This window comes from Aquarana catesbeiana, linkage group LG06, assembly GCF_042186555.1.
Source record: "Aquarana catesbeiana isolate 2022-GZ linkage group LG06, ASM4218655v1, whole genome shotgun sequence".
Classification (NCBI taxonomy): domain Eukaryota; kingdom Metazoa; phylum Chordata; class Amphibia; order Anura; family Ranidae; genus Aquarana; species Aquarana catesbeiana.
Window position 1 is genome coordinate 288,856,602 of NC_133329.1, and position 25,603 is coordinate 288,882,204.

General features: G+C 40.4%; 1 protein-coding gene across 1 annotated transcript in view; it reads right to left on the bottom strand.

The window, feature by feature from the left end:
• Positions 1-4,531: 4,531 nt before the first annotated feature.
• Positions 4,532-25,603, bottom strand: part of LG06H3orf70 (linkage group 06 C3orf70 homolog) — a 211,404-nt gene continuing 190,332 nt past the window's right edge. The window contains exon 3 of the mRNA XM_073633435.1: positions 4,532-16,873. Within this exon, the coding sequence (XP_073489536.1) occupies positions 16,293-16,873 (581 nt within the window). The 3' untranslated portion in view covers positions 4,532-16,292. The remainder of the gene's footprint in view (positions 16,874-25,603) is intronic.

Below are 25,603 nucleotides of genomic sequence, written 5' to 3' on the forward strand. Positions count from 1 at the left end.
TAGGGAAAAGCACTCAGTGTACAGATGTCAGTGTAACACATAGGGGATATCACTAAGTGCTTTTCCCTATATATAACTGACATCTATACACTGAGTGCCTTTCCCCAACACTGATATCTGTATACTGAGAGCTATTCCTTATATACAACACAGATATCTGTACACTGAGTGCCACTCAGTGTACAGATATCAGTGTACCAGGGAAAAGCACCTTGTAGATGGGCACTGGGCGAGAAGGAACTCAGTCAGCCTGGCTGGTGTTTCTAGACACACTAAACTGCAGTGATTACACACTGACCTGCTGCACACAAGGCAGGTCGGGTGGCTGTCATCTCCGACATGACTCCACTCTGTCTTCACTCTGCAGCCTCCAGCTCCCTCACTGTCCTTCCCCCGCGGCATGGATGTATACTGTGGCCCCGCCCCTCTGCTGAATTTCCCAGGAGGAGAGGTGGCCGGAGCGCCTGTCACTGATATCATCCTCATAGCTCCACGATCGCTCTGTAATCCTGGCAACACCCGAGTCCTCTCATATAGCCTCATCAACTGCAGGCAGGGATGACATAGCTCACTGCCTCTGCGGTGCATAAACTTCCCCAATCCTGCATGATAAGCTGTGGGCACATCCAGGGGCAGACTAAGCCACTCATGGGGCCCCCCTGACCCTGGGTCCTCAGTCAGTGCCCGAGTGGTCAGTCCGCCCCTGCTTGGCATCCAATGGTTCCAGGATGACAGCTGCATTTTTATTTCTCCAGGCATAATGGCCTGACAATATCAAAGTTTCTTGAATCTTTCTTCAAAGATTGACTAAGCTAAAGGGACCATTACTGCAGTTCTTTGAGGCTGATGTTATCTACCCAATCAGGTAAATCCATCTATGGAAAATAATACAAGAATGTATAGATAGAAAGCAAAAACAAAATATTGCCAGTTGACATACATAAATAGAAGCGGTCTAACCTGCCAAAAGTATTTCTGGCCATAAAGTCCTGAGCTTAACATAGTCCTGCCACACAGCAGAGCCGGCCTGGAGACCTGATGCTTCTGTACTGCAGTTCAGCAACATAGGTCGCTGCCCTGTCCCCGAACTGTGATGTTACCATGAAAGAGCAGCAACAGGCTTATAAGGTCATCTTTCTACCTTTCCCTCAGTCAGTACATGGGCACTGCAGTAGAGCCTGATATGCTCAAATTACTGCTTTAACCCCAGCTCACAATGCCGCGACTTTGAATCAGACATACCAGCACAACTTCACCACGGCTTGCATATGACTTCTTTAACAGGAGTCAACAATGCAAGTCGTGCCAATGTCACACCAAAAGCAGTGCAAGAACCTTTTTCTAAGTCGAAGCGACTTGAGTCGCACTGATTAGAACGGTTCCATTGCAGTTAATGGAGAGCGACTTGTCATGCGATTTTGAACTCACAAGTCGCAACAGGGTGAACCAGGCCTTACAAGAGACTGAAAGTCAAATTCAAGTATTCAACTAGCTTTAATTAGGATATACTGCATATCATATTATAAAAGTACATAATTGCATTAATTTGCACTTTTTTTTCTTTTTAATAACTGACCTCCAAGTATGGGGAGTAAATCCAGTTTTTTGGGCTCCAGGATCAGTAATGCCTTTAAAGCTGAACTTCAGCCACAGACATCTATATACATTAAAGGACTATATGGTCAAACACCTTCATTTCATAAGATCAGCTTTGCAATAACAATACAAACAATAATTATTTTTTACAATCAAAGATAGATTACTTAAAATAAATCTGTGTTTATGTCATGATTGCTGCCCGTGTGCTAGCCATCTCTTTCCACAACTTTCTGGATCCCTGTATGCTGTACAGCTTCTCCTCTGCTGTTTACTTTTGATTTCTAAGGGCTACATATCCCATAGTACCTTGCTGCCTGCTAGCAGCGATACCTGTACTGACTCCACAGCAGCCAGGGAATTAGATGATAATGCTAATGAACAGCCTTCAGCCGGGTGAGGTCAGAGTGATCACCTCACCACCAAACCAGTAGTCCAGTCCAGAATGTACAAATGATGTGATACTAAGACCACTGATCTTATGGGTGGACTCTGATGTTATAGGGGCTTCAGATGTGAAAGGGAGACTTTGGCATGATTGAGCACTTTGATGTGAAAGAGGGGCTTCTGACTTGATGGGGTAATCAAATTTGATGGGAGACTTTTTATGTGATGGGTGATCTCTGATTTGAAAGGTGACGCTTCTGATGTTATGGGGTTCAGCTGTTGTGATAGGCGATCTCTGATGTGAAGGGTGCAAAAGAAAACACCCCAATTTGATTAGGGGGGCACCGCTATGGGAGACTTTGTATGTAATGGCGGGATCTCTGACATGATGGGGAAGCTCTGATGCTATGGGGGACCACTGACATGATTGGGGGGGAACTCTGATGTGACAGGTGACTTCTAATGTGAAGGTAGGGCTTATGCGCAAGAAAGCACCCTGATGTGGTGGGGGATCTCTGATGTGATGGGGGGGGGGGGTTAATGCAATGGGAGACTTTTTATGTGATTGGGAGGGAGGGATCTCTGGCACGATGGGACACTTTTAAATTAGTTTTGTTTTGTGATGGAGGACACTGATGGGACAGATGACCTGATGTAAAGTTAGGGCTTATTTGCAAAAGAAAGCACACTGATGTGGAGGGGGACTTGGATGTTATGGGGGGTTCTTATGCAGTGGGAGACTTATGTGATGGGGGGATCTCTGACATGATGGGGCACTTCTGATGTAATAAGGGGACTTCTGATGTAACAGGTGACCTCAGATGTGAAGGTGGGGCTTATGTGCATAAGAAAGCATGCTAATGTTACCTCTGATGTGAAGGTGTGCAAAAGAAAATATCTGATGTGATGGGAGAGCTTCTAATGTGATGGGGGAAAGGGGGGCTTTTGATATGGTAGGTGCTTCTGATGTGACAGATGACCTCTGATATGAAGGTGGGGCTAACATGCAAAAGAAAAGACCCTGATATGATGGGAGGGCAAAGTGATGTGATGGGAGACTTTTTATGTGATAGGGTGACCTCTGTTGTGAAAGAGGAGCTTCTAATATGATGGATGACCCCTGATGTGACAGGTGTGCAATAGAAAGCACACTGATGTGATGGGGGACCTCTGATGTTATGGGGGCTTCTAATGTGACAAATGACCTAATATAAACGTGAGGCTTATGTGCAAACAAAAGCACCCTAATGTGATTGGAGCTAACGCTGATGTAATGAGAGGACCTCTGACATGATGGGGTGCTTTTCAATTCGAAAGAGGGATTTCTGATGTAATGAGGGGCTTCTAATGTGATGAGACCTTTAATGTGATGAGGTACCTCTGATGTTAAGGGGGGAAGCTTATGTGCAAAAGAAAGCACTGTGATTTGATGGGGGGTGGGGAACACTGATGTGGCAGGAGCCCGCTAATGTGATGAGGGCAGGTATGTGTGGGGGTGGTCAGTTGTGACAGGGGACCTCTGATGTGAAGGTGAGGCTTCTAGAGTGATGGGGGGGGGGGGGGGGGGGACTTATTTTGTCTATACAAAGGAGAAAAGGTGGCACACTAAAAAATCATGACGAAACATACACTTTGACAACACACTTCTTGCCACACTCATTTTGGCCACAGGGGGTGCAGCGAGCACGCCACATTAGCTTCCCTACCTGTACTCCTAAACACCAGCACAACATCCCACAAAAAATTGTCAGCTGCCTTTTACCTACTCACAGGATATAGTGAATTCATGTCACATCATTTAAAAGGACATACATGTGTGGGTCTCTTCACAAAATAAGATTGCAAATTTCAAGATCATTCAGAGTAATAGGAGTAGGCTAGAAATCATTAAAATACAATGTGGAAATTAATATTTGATTTTACATTTTGACCATTGATATTTTAAGGGTAAAAAGGTACTTTGTTAGATGCGTTAATTGTTCAAATTGTAATTCTGGTGATTCGGCTTTAAGAACTGTGGCTCTCATACAGGGAAGTGATTGTGTTGTTTATCCACCCATTCCTCTCCCTTTCTGCATTCATAGAGTGCCTTGTATTCTGTGAACTATTCACCATATAGAAGGCATTCTGTGAATGAACAATGGGAGAGGAGTGTCAAACAACACAATTGCTTTCCTGCACGACAACATTAAGAATTTATATAGATGTCTGTGGGTGGAATTCTGCTTTAAAATCCAGGTAGGGCAATGAAACCACATATAGTGGTTAACGGTCCTGTGTTCCTAAAGCCAGTGGCTGAAAATCAAAATGGTTGAAGCTTGGGCAAATACATCTATGGAGTAGACTTTATCCAGTGAAAAACTGCCAAGCATACATAGGCATCTTTAGGAACATGACTGTAAAACAAATGTTATAAATCCTAGGGTAAAATTCTAATCTCAAATTGTTTAAATAAAACATTTTCAATCATGCAAAATCTGATATTAATAAATTATTGTGTGAATATTGCTATATGTTTTAGACAAGAAATCAGAAAGGATACAAGACACAAAGGAAAAACAGCACATTTTATTACACTTGATAAAATGTACACACAATATTCTTGGCTAGATAAATACAAGTTATGTGCTTTAATTTAGCTTACATTGTGCTTCAAATTGTTTTGTTAGTAATAATTTATAAAATAAAAAGGAAACTTGTCATTAGAGAGAGGTTAACTCATTTCCTGTAAGATGGGAGTTCAAATCCTCTTTGGTAAATGAAGGGTTCATTTGTTGCTAACCACATTTTTGGAACTGTGCAAATATGCTGCAATTGTACTGAACAAGGTGTTTTATATATTCAATCTGCTTCTAAGGCTGTGAGGGGGTGTATTTGAATGTGTAAATACATTATAATTTTTCCAACAAGTATAATGTGAAAATTAGTTATAAAAAGACTCAATTGACAGCTTTGCTTATTAATGCAGTTTCTTTTCAACCCACAATTCATTTAAATATTCTCACACCTCATGAAAACAAGTCTAGCTTAAAGCTAGCTTAAAGTGAACCTAGCATCATTTTTCAAATACAGCTGCAATGATGCTACATTAGGATAATAATGAAAGAGAAACAAAAAGCAGATTGTGTTAATAGAAATGTAATTCCCAAACAGACAGTTTATAGGATTTCTCCAATGAAACATAAAAAAAAGCAACTATATAGTGTTATACCTATTGGCAATAGCTCAACATCATTTCAATGCATTCATACAACTTCAACAAGTGTCATTATTCTAAATCCATAACTAACACTGTAGCATATTAATTACTTTTACAAAAAAAAAAAGAAGGAGACTGAACTGTATAAACACTTACTTAATCCAAAATAATTCGACAGATGCTTCTGCCATCTTGGAAAGTCATTATACAGCAAGAGAGCACTGAACCTTCTATGCCACTTGGACAATTTGCAAGGTCTACTATGTCTATAGACTTAGGTTTTTACGTCATAAGGACACAGGCTACTTGTAGAAAACACTTGAGCTGCTCTGGTGAAGTAGCTAGAGTAAGCCAACTTCTATTTGTGTATTAAGCAAATTCATTGTTGATAACAGCAATTTGTAGGATTTTGAATTGATCAAAAAATAAAACACAATTCCTTTATCCCATTCCATTCCCGTCACCTGTACTGACTGGTCCCCCCATCGCCCTACTAACCAAATTTTTGGCCAAGAGTTAAGTCTAAAGCCTCGTACACATGATCGGATTGTTGTCCAACAGAGTGTCAGACCTGTCCGAAGGGCGTGTGCCAGGAACTTGTCTTGCATACTAACGGCACACAATTGCCGGCCAACAAATACGAACATAGTGACGTACTACGTGGAATTTCAGCTCTTGATTGCCACCCTTTGGGCACCTTCTGCTAATGTCGTGTTTCGTGAGCATTGATTACGAGCATGCCTGTTTGTACTTTGGACTTTTGCGTGACGGACTTGTGTACAGATGATACGAAAATCTGACAACAGACCCTTGTCCGCCGAAAATTTACTAGCCTGTCATCCAACATTTGTTGGCGGAAAGTTGGACAACAATTGTCTGAAGGAGCGTACTAACAGTTGGATTTTAGGCACAGTCTGTCATCATACAATTCCCTTCCGAAAATCCGATCGTGTGTATGAGGCTTTACAGTCATAAAATTGTAAAATCTCAATGGACGCAATTGATGCTTATCTGTTCCATTGTAGATGTAAATTCGAGCTCCATCCACTACATAAGCATTGACAACTTTTTCTTCGCTGCCAGTATCAAAACAAAATCTGGGCACCGCCAGAACTTTTCTAATCATCTTTGATACATTTCTATTCTTAGTGAATTATGGTAGGTCTAGCAAACAATGTTTTGGATCCCCCTGGGATATCTTTGAGTAAGAGGTTCACTTTAGCACAATACATGTTAGCTATAGGGCATCACCACCAAGCCTTGAAAAAATGCCAGCAGTCTCAGAATGACTCTTAAAGCAGTTATGGAGATCATAGATAATTTTTAGCAATTTCTTTCTTTTAACAATTGTTTTCATCACCATACAAGTTCATGGAAATACAAAAGTAGGGTGATGCGGCCCAGAAGATGGTAAAATGTAGGTCAGAAGAAAGTCAAATACTGGTCATATATTGAAATGTAATTTAGAAGCATTTCAAATGCAAGAGTAATGCACCTACATGATGCATGTATCCATCTAGATATTAGGTCGAACACCATACAAATGAATATGTACTTTCCTTAAAAGAGGAGTATAGGCAAAGCTTTTTTGGACATACTTCTCTTCTGGGTTATAGGAATGCACTCACTTTTGCTCCCCCATGACCCAGAATCAGCTGACATCACAGAGCAGCTACAGCCTCTGAAAGGTTCCTGGCCACATTGCTGGGATCCACCTAGCTACCTGACAGCTGGCTCTGGCTCTTGGTGCATGGCTGAGAACTGAAGCTAGCTGTGCCTGCCCCCTCTCCAGCCCGGGACTCCAGCGAATTCACAAATTTTTCATGCAGTAAGACTGAGAACTGAGTGATCAGCAGTCATGTGATCACTCAGTTCTCGGTCTTAGAGTCAGTGGGGGACAGCTGCAGATTCAGATCAATACTGCAGCATGGAGATGAGTATAGATGTTTGGTTGACTGCACTTATGGCATCCCTTTTCCCCATGTGATTTGAAATTCCTTCTTTAACAAAGAAGTGTCCTTCTCTCACACGCTTGTGTATTACCTAAATTTCCAGGTTTGAATGAGTAACCAAATGATTTAGCTGGAGAAACTCTTCTTGGGTCATCTGCCTTTCACTCTCTTTAAAGATTTTAATGGAACACTTATTGACTTTGGAAACTTCTAAAAATACCTTTAAGGGTGTTCTTTTGTGATATTTTTGACAAGATGGTGAACCATTGACCTAGTTTTTATAAGTATTACTGTTATGTTCACTCCTTGGAATGCCTATACAAAGGATCATTTCCAAAAAGTTATGATTTTGAAAACACCCTACTGGTCTTATTCATCCAGTAGAAAATACTTTGTTGAGAATTTGTTTCAACAAGAAGGCAAACGTACATGTAGCAAGCTGATTGAAAGTGTTGGGCTTCATTAAAGCACCCAGTGGTCAGAGGATGCTAAGGCTTCATTCCTATTATTAGTTCCACTCCTTTTTTATAACAAGATATAAATGAAAAGTCTGTAAATTCCAGCAAAAATATTGATGTCTTTCTTTCTGCAGTTACTGGTTGTTCTTTCCCAAATCTCTCTCTTCTTTTGGCAAAAATACACCTAACATTCCTTAAATGGCTACCAAAAACTGTCACAATGGGCAGAAACACTTTCCATAATTTACTCTCTACATCCAGACAAAAATAGAATGGCACACACATGTTAAAAACAATCTTCAAGACAAAGTATGCTGAGTACAGGAATCATTTCTTACATCCGCAGCTTCCACACTGAGCTTTTCAGAGACGGAAAACACAGCACGGTTTAACCTTCAGTCAGTAAAAGGAGATGCTATGAAAAATAAGTCCACACTGGCATAATTATTTCTTGGAGCCCGCTGAGATAAACCTGCTGTACTGACTTTGAAAGTATACAGGAAAGTATTTCTCTAACCAGCTTAAGGCTGTCCAAAGGGAAAACTTGTTGCAGAAAGTGTTACCAGCTGCAACCAGTGATTAGAAAAGACACAAAGGAGGAGAAGGAGACTGTTCACTCAAATAATAAAGTGCTTAGATTTAAAACATTTTTTTAGATTTTGCCTTAAATAGACAAGCTGCCTTCCAAAATTCGGCCATACATGGATCGAAATTTGCCCGGTATCGATCGACCTGTGTACATCCAACCTGTTGGGTTTTTCCTGAATGGTTAGGGCCGCCAGCTTTAGCGAGCAACACTAAACAGAATAGCGCTGCAGGAGGTATTCGTGTACTTTTCCTTCCTTCCACTGAAAGAAAACGGCATAATCTATAGCCCACCTTATTGTTTAGAATAAAATCATACACAGACTACACTACATCAGATGAGGACAGCCATGGCAAACACTGGAAATAGATGTGATGTACAGGAAAGAGTTATTTATTGGGTGCTGCTTACTCATATTTAGTATATTCTCTATGTTACCTGGAATGTTAAAGTGGAGGGCCACCCTGGAAAAAAAAATTCCACCAAAAATCCTAAAAAAAAAAAAAAATTTTGAAAAAAAATTTTTTTTTATACTTACCTAAACCCTTGTTGCTAGGCAGTCTTCCTAATCTGCCTCTTTCTATTCCGCGATGTGTTCTGCTCCTCGATGAGCGGCCCCGTTGCCTTCTGGGAACTGTGTGTGTTCCCAGAATACCACGGGGCCATTCAGAGATCGCTCGCGCGTGCGCAGTAGGAAACTGGCAGTGAAGCCACAAGGCTCCACTGCCTGTTTCCCTTACCTAGGATGGCGGTGCCGGGACCCGAGAGCCGAGGGACGGGTTGGCCTCGGGTGGCCGACATCGCGGGCATCCAGGACAGGTAAGTCTACTTATTTAAAGTCAGCAGCTACAGTGTTTGTAGCTGCTGACTTTAAAAATTTTTTTTAGCTGGCCGGAATCCCGCTTTAATAACAGGCTCAGTTTTGAATGCCAATCTATGACATGGGTGTCACACAGGACAAAAGGGGGGAGCTATCTGTATCTCTTGGAGGATTCACTGGCACCCTACCATCTAACTCTATTTCTAATGTTACTGAAAATATTCAGAGTATATGTACCATATTAATCTATAGCTGTGCTGAAGCAATATTATACCTTAATTTTATGAACACTTTACGCCCCTGTTCTTGGAAGAAATGCAAATTGATGCTTTTTGGAAGCAAAGTAGTGCCATCCATTTGGGACCAAGATCTACTTGTGGTTTCCCTGAAAAAAAAATGAAGATTGCCAAGAACACTGCTTTATAACATTAATAATGGCACAGAAAAAGCGTAAGAATATGACTTTTTGACTGAAATAAGAAGCATACATTATTGTTAGGATACCCTTATGTAGGATGTTAAAGGGCCCCTGATTAGCAAAGCACCTTACACAATACCAGTATTGAATTTATCTAAGCAACTTATTTTGGCTTCAGTTTGCAATCCAAGAGGTACTAATAATGCATAATAGTGAAAAGGCTCTTTTATCAAAGATAATAAAACACCAACAAATCGTAATAATCACACATTTGTAAGTACTGGTAGATTGGGGGTATAAGAACCTTAAAGTGATTGTAAACTATATAAAAAAATAAAAACACAACCTGCAAGACAAAGGCATAATGAGCTAGTATGCATCGCATACTAACACACTATGAAATATTTACCTTAGATCGAAGCTGTTGCAGCGGTCCCCATACACCGCTGTGACCGAAAACATGTCTCCCAGAGTCATTTCCGGCGCTGTGATTGGGGGGAGCCGCAGGTCACGGCACAGCTACTGAAGAAAAGACGCGAGCCGTTCCTTCAGTGCACATGTGCCCATGTCAACAGTGCAAGTTTAGGAGAAATTCACAGTACCCACAGGTAAGCCTCATTATAGGCTTACCTGTAGGTAAAAGGGGTAGTAAAGGGGTTACAACCACTTTAAATGTTACTAGTGATGAGGTTCAGGTTTGTCACAATGGGTTTGAGGTGAATCCTTTGGGTTCTCAGCCCTGACGAATTTATGTGCAGATTCACTTGGGATAATTTTTTTTTAAACCAAATTGTGCTGCATGGTCTTTAAACTACAGGTTTAGAAGGGACCAATAAGGGAGCTTTTGAATTGGCCAACCCCTTACAATGAGGAGATACAGAGCAGCCATGGTGTCAACATTTTGGAAAATGCTGTAGGATAATGCACAGGGAGAGATTAGGGTCAGTTATGAAGTGGTATTTTAGTTTTGATTACTAGCTCTTGGGACAATCAGCACCGTTGCTTCTTCTTTGGGTGTCACTATCATTGGGTCAATTTATTTGTCTTTGTTTGAGGTCAACTGCCACTTTTAGTTTCTGTCCTGTCCATAGCAATTTTTTGTTTTTTTTGCTGCAGGTGCTTAGGTTAAGTGTTTTTTTTTTTTTTTTTATGTTTTTATGTTGATAGGGCCTTTTTAGGTTTGGGGTGCTCAAAGAACAGCATTCTCTTGTTCTTGTATCATATGCCTCTGTACCTGCCCTTTGCTTGCAGTACACAGCTGCTTTCTTTGAAGGAAAAATAAAATAAGTCCAAGAACAGTGTGTGCCTAATCCACCTCAAATTATATTGGTCACATTAACTACACCCTCTATTCCTATAGTAAAAATAGAAGTTGGGCACACACTGGTTAGACCTATTATCCCTGATTAAATCTGTCCTGCTGCTGGCCAATTTTACACTGCTATATCCTCTGATGTTTCTTAATTTTTGGAGTAAAACATCTACCTGTGCTGTTTATCTATAGTAGATTTGAGCCTTGCTCATCGAAATTTGGCACCCCTGTATCAATTTCGTAATTATTTTAGTAAACAAGTAAAACCTGCCTGTGCTTTTTGTCTCTAGTACATTTTGCCCCATTACCCCTGATTAAAAAAACAACAACCTGCAGGCCTATTTTAAACTGCTGTATCCTCTTCAGTTTATTCATTCTTGTGGTAAACCTGTGTTCTCAAGTTTTCTCTTCTGATCGAATGTTCTTTTATTATAGGCAGTAGTTAAATAACACATTATGATCACTGGATGGAGCCAAGGAGCACATGAAATACATATGACCTTGCATAAGGAGTACAATGCAACAATTCTACAGAATGCTAGAGGGAATTAGTAAATAAATGTTACAAATACTTATTTTCAATGCTCCCCAGTTCAATCTAGTAGACATGTTGTGGTATTTTACTACTGTCTGTAATAAGAGACCATTTATTAAGAGGAGAATATATCTCAAGGAACATTGTTTTTGCCCAGTTTGCACACAATGAATGTACATGCAGATTTGCTGGACAAGTGAATATGCAATTATTTTATAAATAGATCCCTATGTGTCCAGTGCATTTCAACCAATTCTCCTTCAGTAAAACTGTCCTGCTGCTGGGCAATTCTACACTGCTGTATTATTTAACATCTCTTAAGTCTTGAAAGAGACGTAAAGGATTTTTTTCACACAATTATACTTAAATAGGTGGATGCAGCATTGGTCCGATGCTACATCCGTCCCCCAGAGCCTCTACACTGTGAACCAAGCGATCGAATACCGCCAATTACTCGGTTCTGACAGCACCCCGAGCAGAGAGCTGCTGACTGTCAATCAGCAGCTCTCTGCTTTGCCTCTTCCTCGCTCACTGAAGCGCTGAGCTGTGGAGGGGGCAGGGAGCGGCCGGGTCAGACTCTCGCGGCTCGCTGAGAGGCTGAGCGGGGTGTCAGTCCAGGCACCTGGCGGATCCAGACTCCTATTGTCGGGATGACGCGCTACCGGGACTAATTTCTGTGACGTCAGCAGAGAGCGACTTCAGTCCGCTCTCTGCTGAAAATGGGTCATAGGAGTGCAAAACAAATTGCACTCCTGTGATCCATAGGAGAAGTACAGCCAAACAAGCTTTGGCTATACTTCTTCATTAGCCTAGGTTCACACTGACTGCGGGAATGAAATCGTGCGAGTTCAGCTAAACTCGCACGATTTCATTCCCGCATGTCAGTCTCGACTTTGGGGGTGATTTCAGAGACATCTGTTTCTGCACAGATGTCAATGGAAATCGCACCCCGAAATCGGTAAAAGTAGTACAATCGCACCGATTCGGAAGCTGCCGTTGCCGGAAATTGCAGCTGATTTGGCATGCGATTTGACATGTCGCATGCCAAATTGCATTAATTTGAACCAGGCCCTAATGAGAGTTTGACAGAAATTGTCCAGTGGCAGGACAATTTTGCATCAGTGAGAACAGGAACAGCTTTAGGGAACTACAGGCCAATTTCTATGTGCCAATCAAAGCCAGTTTATTACTGCTTGATGAAAAAGCATGTATCACTAATGCAAATACAACCAGAAAAATAAGTGTTTTATTTTTTTCAAAATGAAATGAATCAGTTTGTGGTATTAGGGTACTGTCCATAACTAAATATGCATTGCAAGTTTATGCATTTAAGGCGACTGTCTGAATTTTGTGCTGCTCTATAACCTAATATACTGCTTTAAGGCAACCCAAGCATGTTATTTAAAGGATATGTGTATTTTCAATATTTCCCTTGAAGCTGAGTGAAAAGAGACTCTATTGCAGAAGGTACAGTATTTTTTTATAAGAAAAGTGATTTGTGTTGGTACATGTCCCCCTAAGCAGAGCTCTCCTCCCCTGTGCATTTTTTGTTAGTGGTTTGCCTATTACATCTAAAAATGGCTAGAACTCACTAACAAGATTCGGCTCCCATATACTTCGGTTTCCAAAATTTTAAACAGAATTCTGTGAACCTGGTGAATTGAGCCTTGACAGATTTACTCATGCCTAATTGTTACCAGATAATGCAGATTTTTATTAGAATTAAATGATGATTGGGATGCCTATACACCCTCAGACCTCAGCTGACACACCTAGGCAACAGATTTCAGGAACATAAAAACATATTTTTCATTGAATTGAATCCCCAAAGTATTACTGCACCCCAACACCAGGTCTATGAAGTGCAAAAAATATGCTAGTTCAAAAGATACAAGGAGGCATGTTTGTTAAAACCCTAAAAACAAAGATTTTTTGGCAATTCAAACAAGCAGGTATACCTGACAGTCAAATAATGTCTATGGCTAGCTTTAATAAAGTTGGTTGTATTCTGCTTTTGCCCAGAGACATGGGATGATCTGATGAGCTCTGCTGATGCTCACGTTTCCTATAGAGCAAACATGAACTTTGTGCCAACGTAACAAGTTATCTGGATAGCAGGTATGAAAGCATGTTCTTACTTCCCGTGTTTGCCCACTACCTATCTGCCAAGTGGAGCTCTGCAAAAAACATATTTATGAATATGGTAGAGCACATACTGTAACTCTCTCTCCTGCTTCCCACACAGCAAATTTCCAGGGAAAAGCGATACTACTTCTTAGCCCTGTGTGAGCTCCAAATGTAGCGTAATTTACAAAATTATTTTTTTTTTTTATAGGTTTTCTGTCAGTACAGGCTTCTTGCTATCCTGCAAACTTGTCACTGTGCCCAGATTGGGTAGATCACGTTTATCTCAAAATGGACAAAGGAGCTCCATCTAAGTGCAGCAGAAAAACAACTTTATTCTCACAAAAGTAGGCAATACACAGAATGATAGGTAGAAAGCGCATTGTATGCATAGTAGTCCTCCGCTTTGCTCCGGGATTGGTGCACATGCATACAATGCACTTTCTACCTACTATTCTGTGAGTTGCCTACTTGTGTGAGAATAAAGTTATTTTACTGCTGCACTTCAATGGCACTGCCACTCTTTCCATTTCGTTTAATAATTGGACTGTATGGATATTCCCCATTGCTCGCTTGTTATTCATGTTTTGAACATTGCTAACTTCCTCTTTAGTGCGCCAATATTGTCAGTTTGTGTCTTTTAATACACTTTTATGTCAAAGGCAGCAATGTTGTTATAGACCCCAATTTCTTGTAGTCAAAGTGTAAAAGAAGCCAAAATTGTGGTAACATTATCATAATGTTAATTTGCAGCAGTTAAAGGCCTGTCCCCGCAATTCTTGGATGTTTTCATTTGCTGTTATCTAAGAGATTAATAGACAGACATCTTAACTACTTGGACCTTTTTGCTATTATAATATAGGCTAAAAGACAGATTGGTATAATACACTTCATGTCACACCGTACTGCTAACAGTGTGCCAAATTCACAGTAACACGACTCCATTAAAATATGTACTAAAACTAATTCCAAAGATCAGCAAAATTCCATATCAGTAAGGGACAGCATCACCCACTGTTATTTCACCTGAACTTCAAAACAAACATTTTTTTTAAGACTTACTAATACTGTTAAATATTAATACTAGCACTGCGGGAATTTTGCACTATAGTCAGTAATAAATGAAGAGAATGTGTAGCCATCTACAGCTCATACAAGGTATTCGAAAGGTTTAATTCCATGTACTCCTCACAAAATTATGATGCGACCACCTATGGTTTGCTATTTCCCTTTGAAGATGAGCTGCCTTAAAGGTCAGTATAACCTAACTGCATCATAATTGACTCTGCTTGCGCTCATCCATTCAGTAATTGCAGAATAAGGAAGAAGAGAGATAGAGAGAGAGAGCAGGTGTCAAGTCTATTTATCCGGACATCATTGAGATGTGAAACAATTCAGTTTGAAGTGGGTTATCGAAAGGAGTGTTAACAGGATAAATAAATGTAGTTAAGTTCTTTTTATCATAGGCTAGAAGCTGATTTAAACAGCCAACATATTGATTTAAAAATGTAGCAATTTCATGACTGAGGAGGCAAGCTATATATTGTACAATTGAATCCAAGTATGCAAATAAGGTATATACTGCTGTACAAGGTCACTGCATTAAATATACTATGGCCATTTGCCCAAAATAATAAAATTGATTTTCCTAGTATCTTGCTTAGGTCTGACTCCATTATGTTTACCCTATCTTTTGTTTTTGGAGGGCAACGTTTAGTGAGGGCTTAGTAAGGATATGCCCCTTTGCTTTGTTAAAAGCATTTCTTCAGCACCACAAACAGTAATAGCAGCAAAAGGGCATTTTAGCATGAACATTGTTTAAAATATATTACAAAGTAAACTATCACTGGAGTAAGAATACAGGTAAGAGTGATAATGTGGTTTCTGATAGCATCCTGAACCCACACTACGTTACTACAAATGTCTCTTAAAGATTTGCCCATAGCACCAAAATTTCATTGAGTCAGAGAGATGCTTATAGCAGCAGTCGTTTCTCATCAATGAAAATCAGATAGCTTCTCAAGGAGCTATGAGCCTTTTGATGGTGGGCAACATGCTTATGGCAACAAAGAAAACAAGGAGGTACCACAGCACAGGCTTCAAGTAAGGCTTGCTGAGGAGAATACAAATACCATAGGCTTAATGCTTTGAACTTGTGATTTAACCAAAGTTTCTGTGCACATCTAGGGACACGTTCTGTATGTACATCGCAATGCCTTCTAGGCCTCAGAGTAGAAATACTGAGTATTGGATCATACAGTAGTTGATACTGTATTTTTAAAATGTTCTCCTGACTGATAGTTGAGGAATGTGAGACATTAAATAGTAACAGTGATGCTTCCATCAAAAACGAAGCTCACCAGACAGCTGAGTAACTTAACATTGCTATACATTACTGTTTTTATATTCATTGCAGCATATTCTATAAAAAGGCCCCATGTTGTGACCAGCACATATACATATTATGATGGTTCTGTTGGTTACATACTGTGAATGATTTTAACTTCTCTGTACAAGTTAACGATAAACAGCTTATACCTATATAGGAATATCATGATATATGGAGAGTTGTCTAATCATTGTTTAATAAATCTTTTAGACTGCATCTTCTGAACACGCAAACCAGATTGGAAACTGGATACACACAATGGAATATGCCTTAATGAATATAAACTTGATTCTTATGCAAGAGATCTAAAGACTGATGACTGGCTCTAGCCCAAAAAAAACCTTTCAATTACCCAGGGTACAATGGATAGCTGACCCATAAACTGATTACACATTCCTGGAGACATATCGATATTTGTAGGTAAATGTGCAATATGACTGTATTGCTCTGTCCCTTGGCAGCTATCCACTGCCTATATGTGCTTAACAGTTGACCTGTGACATCCTTCCGTAAACGTTAGACTGTGGTCTCTATAGTTTCTATGATCTCCAGATCAGTCTTTGAAGGAGACACCAATGGAGAAGGCTCCTGACCCCAGCAACCATCTGGGCTGCAGTCCTCTTCTGAACTCAGTTCTGCCCCTTCTTCTGTGTCCTCATCACATGACTCTAAGTAGGGGACTCCTACTGCGTTGATCCCAGAGTCCTCAGAGTTGGAAGGAGAAGAGCAATGATCTATTTTTGGTCCCTCTGTGGTGTCTTTTGGTGTGTAAACTTCCTGCAGAAACTCTCTTTCAGGCCTTGACCTGACACATGGCTGTGCAGGAGGTGGTGGTGGCAGTGGCTGTTGGCGTTGCACATAGCACATCTTTCCATTGATACACTTTACCTGATAATTATCCAGGAAGAGGTCAGAAATTGTACAGTAGCGTGGAGATTCCGGAATGAATGGAGGCTGGAAGGAAGAAGCTACCTTGAGGAACTGCTCGGCCAGCGAGACAGAGATCTGGATTGTGTCGGTATGTTCTTGAGGCTCCACTGGAATTTGTGTGCTTGGAAGCTGCTCCACTGGAGTCATAGGTTGGTATACATATTTGCCTTAAATGAAAAAAAAAAAAACATAAGCCAGTTAGTACATGGCATGGGACTATGGTTTGTGCAACTAACTGTACACATGTAATGCTTAATCTTTATACTTCAAGTTTTCTGTAACGAGAATGTATAGTGGTTTTTGGCATATTTCTTTATTATGGTCTACTACTACAAAAATAAAATGTAAAAAATGTTTTAATTTTTTTAGTAAGGTAATTCTTAAACATTTCATATAAACATCTTGTATTCTGCATTGAAGACAAAGTGTAGCTCTAAACTTCTGTGCACATTTAGCATTGATTCAATAGTCAAAGAGGCCTATTTACAGAACTGTGTTGTCGCAATAGCGAGTCTTCCCTTATCAGAAGGCTAAGAAGGGGGTTTTAATTAGACAAAGGGAGCAGCAAGGCAAGCTGTTCTACTATAGCATCTCTAACCCCTGGTGCTCTGTGAACCATTTTATATGTATTAAATGTTTATTTGTAAAATAAAGATTTTAAACATATAGTAAAAAACATGCATAAAACAGTGGTTTTAAAACAATGCTCTTTGCCTCATATCTTCCTAATTGTACTGGTAAAACAGCTAATTGGTGAGAGTGGGGGGAAGAAATCTTTAGCACAATTTGAAACTTGTTGAAAGCTTGCTGAAGCCTGCTAGCAGCTTATAAAGTCCCTGCCACTTGAATTTTGAAAGAAAACCAGAAGCCCGCTGTAAAAGAACATGTTTTATACTTACATTTCCAATGGGAGGCAAGTAAAAACTTTGCTTTATGGAAAAACTTCCCACCCCCTTGTTATAAAACACTTCCAGGTGTGTCAGATAGCGTTGTCCTCCACTGGGCACGGTGGTTTCTCCTGCCAGCTGCTGTCACTATAGAACACGAGTGTTGACTAGCAGTGCCAGTAGTTCTCAAAGAGAGCAAAGTTTTCACTTGTCACCTGCTGCTACTTTACTTTTTTAATCTAAGTAATAGGGTCACTTTAACCACTTCAATACAGAGCACTTAGACATCTTCCTGCCCAGACCAATTTTCTGCTTTCAGCGCTGTCGCAGTTTGAATGACAATTGCGCGGTCATGCTACACTGTACCCAAACTACATTTTTATCATTTTGTTCCCAATAGAATAGAGCTTTCTTTTGGTGGTATTTGATCACCTCTGCGGTTTTTATTTTTTGCTAAACAAATAAAAAAAGACCGAAAATTTTGAAAAAAATAAAAGTTTTGTTTCTGTTAAAAAAAATTGTAAATAAGTAAGTTTTCTCTTTCACTGATGGGCACTGATAAGGCGGCACTGACAGGCACTGATACGGCGGCACCGATGAGGTGGCACCAATGAGCGGGCACTGACATGCGGCACTGATGGGCACTGGTAGGCAGCACTGATGGGTGGCACTCATATGCAGCACTGATGGGCATTGATAGGCGGCACTGATGGGTGGCACTGGTTGGCACTGATGGGCAATGAAAGGCATCACTGCTGGGCACTGATAGGGTGGCGTTGATAGGCGGCACTGATGGGCACTGATACGTGGCACTGATGGGCACTGATACGTGGCACTGATGGGCATCCCTGGTGGCACTGGCAGGCATTGAACTGGGCACTGACTGGCAGCTGCCTGGGCACACAGTGGCATTTCCCTGGTGGTCTAGGGGCATACCTGGTGGTCCAGTGTGGATCGCTTCCCTGGTGGTCCTGGGCAGCTTCCCTGGTGGTCCTGGGTAGGATCCGAGGGGGGGCTGTGCTGATAAACAATCAGCGCAGACCCCCCCCGTCAGGAGATCAGCCGATCGGCTCTCCTCTACTTGCGTCGTGAGGAAAAGCCGATCACCGGCTCTTCCTATTTACATCGTGATCAGCCGTGATTGGACACGGTTGATCACGTGGTAAAGAGTCTCCGTCGGAGACTCTTTACCTAGATCGGTGTTGCAGGGTGTCAGATTGACACCCCGCAACAACGATCGTCGTGATGCGCGCCCCCGGGGGCGCGCAGCGGCTCGATATTCCTGATCACATCATATGACGTCCAATCAGGAATATCAAACCACTTTGCCGCCGTCATTCTGTAATAGGGCGGGCGGCAAGTGGTTAAGGTAATATTCAGCAAACCCATCAAGATCTATGTTAAAACAACTAATTTGTACTGTACATAATTGCCTACTTCCTTAGTGCAGCCTGATAAATGCTTACCTTACTTCCCTTATTCCAGCAATCTTCATTGTATGGCCTTGGCCAGTGCTGCACAGCCTTTTTAGTAAAAATTTTCTCACAAGCTCCTCTATATGGTGCGCATGCATGTCGCAGGCCCCATACATTCCCATGTGTGAGCTGTATTTCAGCAGCCCAGCAAATTTTATACAAGCACCATATCCAACTAAAATTCAAGTGTTTTTTTAATGCTTCTCCAAAAACAGGGCATTCAAGACCTCAAGTGTCTGTATGCCCTTATTGTTACACAATGCTATCTGCACTATGTCTCAAACAGAACCATTATAGTCCAAAACCTTTACATTATAAACGGCTGCTATAAAGAGCACTTAGTTCTGCCTTACTGTACATACAGTAGGAAGCACATTAGTGTCCACTGACTCACCGATGACATTCAGTTTCATACAGTTTGGCTTTCTGTAATATTTGTATAGTCTGTTGTACATGAAGGCGGCATTGGTTAAATAAACACAGTTTCTTCAGAAGATGCCATACCGACAAAACATCTTCAGAAAACCCACTAGAGACTCCAGATGTTAGTGTAAAAAGCCACTTCATAAGTAATGACTTGGATAAAAGAACATCTAGTTATCGTCTGATTAGAGTTCCACAGAAGTACTGCAGATTAACCTCTCTTCAGGAAAATAAAACAGTTGTAATAAACCTTTATGATAAACAACATTTTGCCATAACAAAGGTATGTTTTACCCTTGAAATAATAAAGAAAAGAATCTGTGTCTTGGGTGATAAAATTCTATAGATTGGACAAAAGTAGCAATCTGCCATAATGTAAAAGACTGCACAATTTAACAACAGCAGTTTTACACCTTTCAGTCATGTTCCTGTGACTGAAAGGTGTAAAATACTAAGGTTTGTAAAAATGTCAAAGTATAAAATAAGAACGCCACTGTAACAGAAAGGGTAACATTTAGAAATACATAGCAGTAAACAGATCAGATGCTGCGGTTTACCATCTGTTGGGAACTTTCCTCATTATAAAGCCAATTCAACAGTTGGATCTACCTATGCATTGATTTGTTAAAGTCTCTGTTGCCCGATGAACGTTTTGTTTTGTAATTCCACAGGTTTTTGTAACATTCACCATATTTATAATATCATGAAAGTTATATCCACAGGCCTCAATCACCTGTCATGACAAAAATATTGAGGATGCCATAGCCAACTTCCTGTAAAAAAAAAGACTCTAGTTGCCTGGTTGTATCTGGCTTCATACTGAGTAACTAGCCCAGAACAAGTATTCAGCAAACAAGTCATAGAAAACTAAGAATTCCTTGTCTTGATATTTGTACTTGGTAGCTGACTTGGAAGTCCTGAGACTAAAGCATCAGCATAGTAGCCTGGCAACAAGCAATTTCAGAAGATGAGGTCAGCAGTGGCAACCTATATTTTTCTTTCATGACAAGTTTATTTTTTCCACTAATTTCTACTCTCCTGCTATATATATTAACCGCCCAGCCTATGGCAAGATGACGCTGGTGGGAACCTCTCATTGATTCAGGTGGACATCATGGGATGTCCTCCCAGATCGCACCCCACGCCGGCACGATCTGTCACCAGCTGCATCTACCGAACACAACTGATGACTGATCACTGTACCGACCCGCTGTAACCAATCACAGCAGGTCACATGACAGTTGTAAGCAATGAATGACTTCTTTTCAAGCCATCCATTGTATACAGTTGTGTTACTAGTTGTGATTGGTCAGTGTGATCACATAGTACAGACTGGGCCAATCACATCCCACCTGTATCATGTGATTAGCTCTGGTCAATTACAGCTGATCACAACAAAACAAACTGAATGGATATATTTCATTCAGTAAAATGCTCGCTTATAGCAATGAAACTCATTACTATATGCAAACAATGTGTAAAAAAAAAAAAAAAAAAAAAAAAAAGATTTCTTCATTTTCCAAGAACTTATGGAAAAAAATGACGTCACAAAACTCTCCGTGCCTCTTACTAAATACCTTGAACTGTCTATTTTACAAAAAGGGGTTATTTGGGGGATATCTGTACTGTCAAGAAACAGGACTGATCAATTTTGTCAGAGACCTGTTATAGTGGAAGTGGTGTCTAAAATTGAACTGCATAACAGTGTTCATTAGCCATTATGCAGGGCCCTTAAAAACTCCTCATTTCACAAGGATTCCTTGCTGTCACATTCTAACTGAATTCTTTTTCAAAAAGGTAAAAGTATGACTGAAAAGACAACTATCAGAAAATTGTCAAAACAAAGTTTCTTAAAAATGTTTTTATTAAAAGTAAGTTTTAGTTCTCAGTTATGGATGACAGTGAGGCTTGCATGTAAAATTGTGCTGATCAATACAGTCCTGAATAGAGGTCGACCGATATTTGGCGTTTTTTAATTAATCGGCATCGGCCGATTGTGCTGATAAAAAAGGCCGATTATAACTTCAGCACGACTTGCAAACGACTTCTGTAATAGAAGTCAGTGCAAGTTGCCTGAAGTCTTCCGTGGAGCGACTTGTTTGTCCTCTCTGGGCAGCCTGCCAAGTCTGATAAGAGAACCATGAAGAGATACAATGTTTCTACTTATCAATGAACTGAACTCTGTGTGGAGGAGTTCTCAGTTTAACCATTTAAAGAATAAATCCTTTCTGACACTTGTTGCTTACAAGTAAAAATCCTGTATTTTCTGCTAGAAAAACACTTAGAACCCCCAAAAATGATATATTTTATTTTAGCAGAGAACCTAGGGAATACAATAGCGGTTGTTGCAATATTTTATGTCACACGGTATTTGCGCAGCAGTCTTTCAAATGCAATTTTTTGGAAAAAATACACTAATTTTTTTTTCGTCCAAAAGTTTTGATTACCTGTTTTTGTGTATTTAATATTTAAGATATATATATTTTTTAAATCTAAATTATACATACAAGTGAACTGATTGGAGGTTTGTTTTGTTTAATAAATGTTTAAATGTAAGAAATTTTCTGTATCACTTATTAATTAAGGCTGCTTTCACACTGGAGCAGGCAGGTGTTGACGGTAAAACGCTGCTAGTTTTAGCTGCGATTTACCATCATTTTAGCGGCGCTATTCGGCTGCTAGCGGGGCGCTTATAACCCAGCTAGCGGCCAATGAAATGCGTCCATGAAGTGCTGCTGCCGCTTTGCAGGTGCTTCGGCAGCGGTGCGCATTCATTTCAATGGGCAGGAGTGGTGGAGGAGTGGTATACACCGCTCCAAAGATGCTGCTTGCAGGACTTTTTTTTTTAACGTCCTGCCAGCGCATTGCCTCAGTGTGAAAGCACTCGGGCTTTCACACTGAGACTGCAGGGGAGCCGTTTTGCAGGCACTTTACAGGTGCTATTTTTAGCCCAAAAGCGCCTGAAAAATGCTCGTGTTAAAAAGGGTCTAACTGTTAGATTTTATGAGCTGAAGGGAAAAAAAAAAAAAAAAAAATCGGCCTAACATATCTGCCCCAAAAAAATCGGCATCATATATCAGCCATCGGCTGCCGCAATTTCTAAATATCGGCATCGGCCAGAGAAAAACGCATATCGGTCGACCTCTAGTCCTGAAGCGATGACTCGGTGTTGTGAAATTCCATAGTGGATTCCTCTTCTCGCTTCGCTTACCTCTGCTGTTCATTGGAAGTGTCTACCCCAACAGTCTCAGTTTTAAATACTAAGACATGCAGATAAGTAGCAGTGGAACTGATTTATACAAACTGTAGAAAAGATTATCCACATAAAAATGCAGTTGTTGCTCTTAGTGACCAATTGTAATTTTTGCATTTCATAAAACGAAAGGTGAAAACTGATGGAGTTGCTTTTGGAAACAACTCACAAAACTCAAATTGTTTGCAGTTTTCATGAATCAACACCAGTCTATGGTGTGAGGGAAGGAAATTGGTTGTGTCCCACATCCAAAAACAAGGAATACTTTTGTGAAATTTTCTTTGAATTAAAGTGAAACTCCAGTTTTAGCCAAAAATGCTAAATACAGTGGCATGACTATGCTGTAAATACGTGTAGAGAGATACTGTAGTAAAAATTTTGGTAAACCTGCTAACATCTGCCTAAGGCTTTAAAATCTGAACTCCTCATGCAAACTATAAAAATTACCCCCCCCCCCCCACTATAAGGGATTTTACTGGCAGAAATACATACATTTTAAAATAATTTTATATCAGTCTTTATTTATTCCAAACTTTGTTTAAAAGGTCAGCATTAGGGGTTACGGAAGACAGAAATCAAGTCAATAACTCTCTCAGACCACGCTCCGGTAGAGATGACCCATGAGCTCAGGGACCTCCCGGCCGCACAGTAGTCTTGGAGAGTAGACGAACGTCTCCTACATGACTCTAGGATAACTGGGGACCTAGAAAGGGAAATTAACTTATTCTTTAAAGAAAACGATACAGAAAATATTGCCCCATCCGTACTTTCGGAAACGCATAAAGCTCATATGAGGGGGGGGTTGATGGCAGAGAAGGTTAAGAGGAAAAAAATATGGCAAGCTTAGAAACAGTCCCTGTTGGGAGAGATAAAGTCTCTGGAACAGCTACATAAAAGATCACTTGAAGACCAAACTATTGCTATATTGACAAGAAAACAAGAAATTCTGAGAGATCTGATAGAACAGGATACTAAATGGGTATTTAAGAAAAAAAGGAAGAAATATTTACTAAATAGGGAAATAAGCCTGGAAAATTATTAGCTGGGATAATTAAACCTAGAATCAATTTAAACTATATAGCAAAAATGAAAGATAAGAAAGGTGAATTAAAATACTCCACAAAAGAAGTTACAAAGATTCTTAAAAAATACTACCAAATGCTATATAAAGTAAATATTATACAAAACCCTGATGATATAAAACTTAGAAGAAACAAAATAGAACAATACTTGGGAAAGGCAAAGTTCCCAGTTTTGTTAGAAGGATTTAATAAACTGGATATGGAGATTTCAAAAGATGAAATAGAACAGGTAATTAAAAATACTACAGTAGGTAAAAGCCCAGGCCCAGATGGGTTCACCTCATTATACTACAAAATTTTTCTTGGAATCTTAGTCCCATATTTTTTGTCATATATGAACTCGATAGGGGAGGGCGAGGAGATTCGCAGGGAAGCATTGAGTGCCCATATAACCCTCATAGCTAAAGACGGAAGGACCCAACAGTATGTGCTAGCTATAGGCCGATATCTTTGATAAATGAAGATATATAGATATAAAGGTTTAACCAAAGATATTGGCTGAAAGATTGAAACCCCTTATGCCAAAATGGATAGAAAAAAAAGACAAGGCGGGCTTTGTCCCAGGGAGGGAGGCGAGATATAATGTAATAAGAACTCTACTCTTGATCCATGGAGCCAAAAGGGGAAAGAAACCAATGTTACTCCTATCAGTAGACGCCGAAAGCTTTTGATAGGTTGGACTGGGAGTATATGCTTTCGACATTAAGATACGCAGGCATAGGCCCATGAATGTATAGATGGATTGAGGCATTGTACTCCAAACCAACTGCACAGGTACGAGTTAATGGGACCCTCTTGGGCACCTTTGCGTTGTACAGCGGTGCACGTCAGGGGTGCCCACTTTCGCCATTGCTGTTTGTCCTCTCCCTGGAACACTTTTTGGTGACTATCTGGGCAAATCAGATCAAGGGGATGGACCTGGCGGGGCAAGAACATAAGGTTGCTGCATTTGCGCACAATATGATGCTGTATGTCTCCAACCCAGGACAATCACTCCGAATTATGTCAGAGTTTGAACGGTATGGAGAAGTCTCAAATTTAAAGATCAATAAAGAGAAGATGGAGATACTAAATGTTTCTATTTCCATAGCAGATAGTAGGCTTCTTAAATCTCAGTACCCGTTTGCTTGGAAGAGCAGAGGCCTAAAGTACCTTGGTATCTTCCTGTCTATTCTGGAAGTAGATTGACACCAGGATAATTACTTACCTTTACTAAACAAAATTAAGCAAGATCTGGGAGGATATCGGTAAATAAACTGACATGGTTTGGTAGGATAAATGTGATCAAGATGGTGACACTGCCAAGGGCTTTGTGTGTATTTCAGAAAATTTATATGGAAAGATAGGAGCTCGCATCTCCTATGGATCTCTGACAAGGCCGTGGTTTAAGGGGGGTTTATATCTCCCAGATTTTGAGAGGTATGATGAGGCAGCGGTGTTACGGAGGATGATTGACTGGGTCCATGGTGCCTCTCAGAAAAAATTTAAGTGGAAGATATTTAAGTAAAATAATGTGGGTACCAAGGCAGTACAGGGACCTCCCTGGTGATGTGGCTCAAATAACAAAGGAAACCTTAAGAGCTGTGGATAGCCTGTTTAAACTAGGCTAAGGCAATATAACAGCCCATTGTTGCCCCTCTCAGGTACAAATTACTTTCCACCAGGTAAGGAGAATAAGCTATACCTGAGGTGGACACTCTTGGATAGTTTAAGATTAAAAGACGTCATGAAGGGAAATGCCCTGTGTTCAATATGTGAATTACATGAGAGATATGGG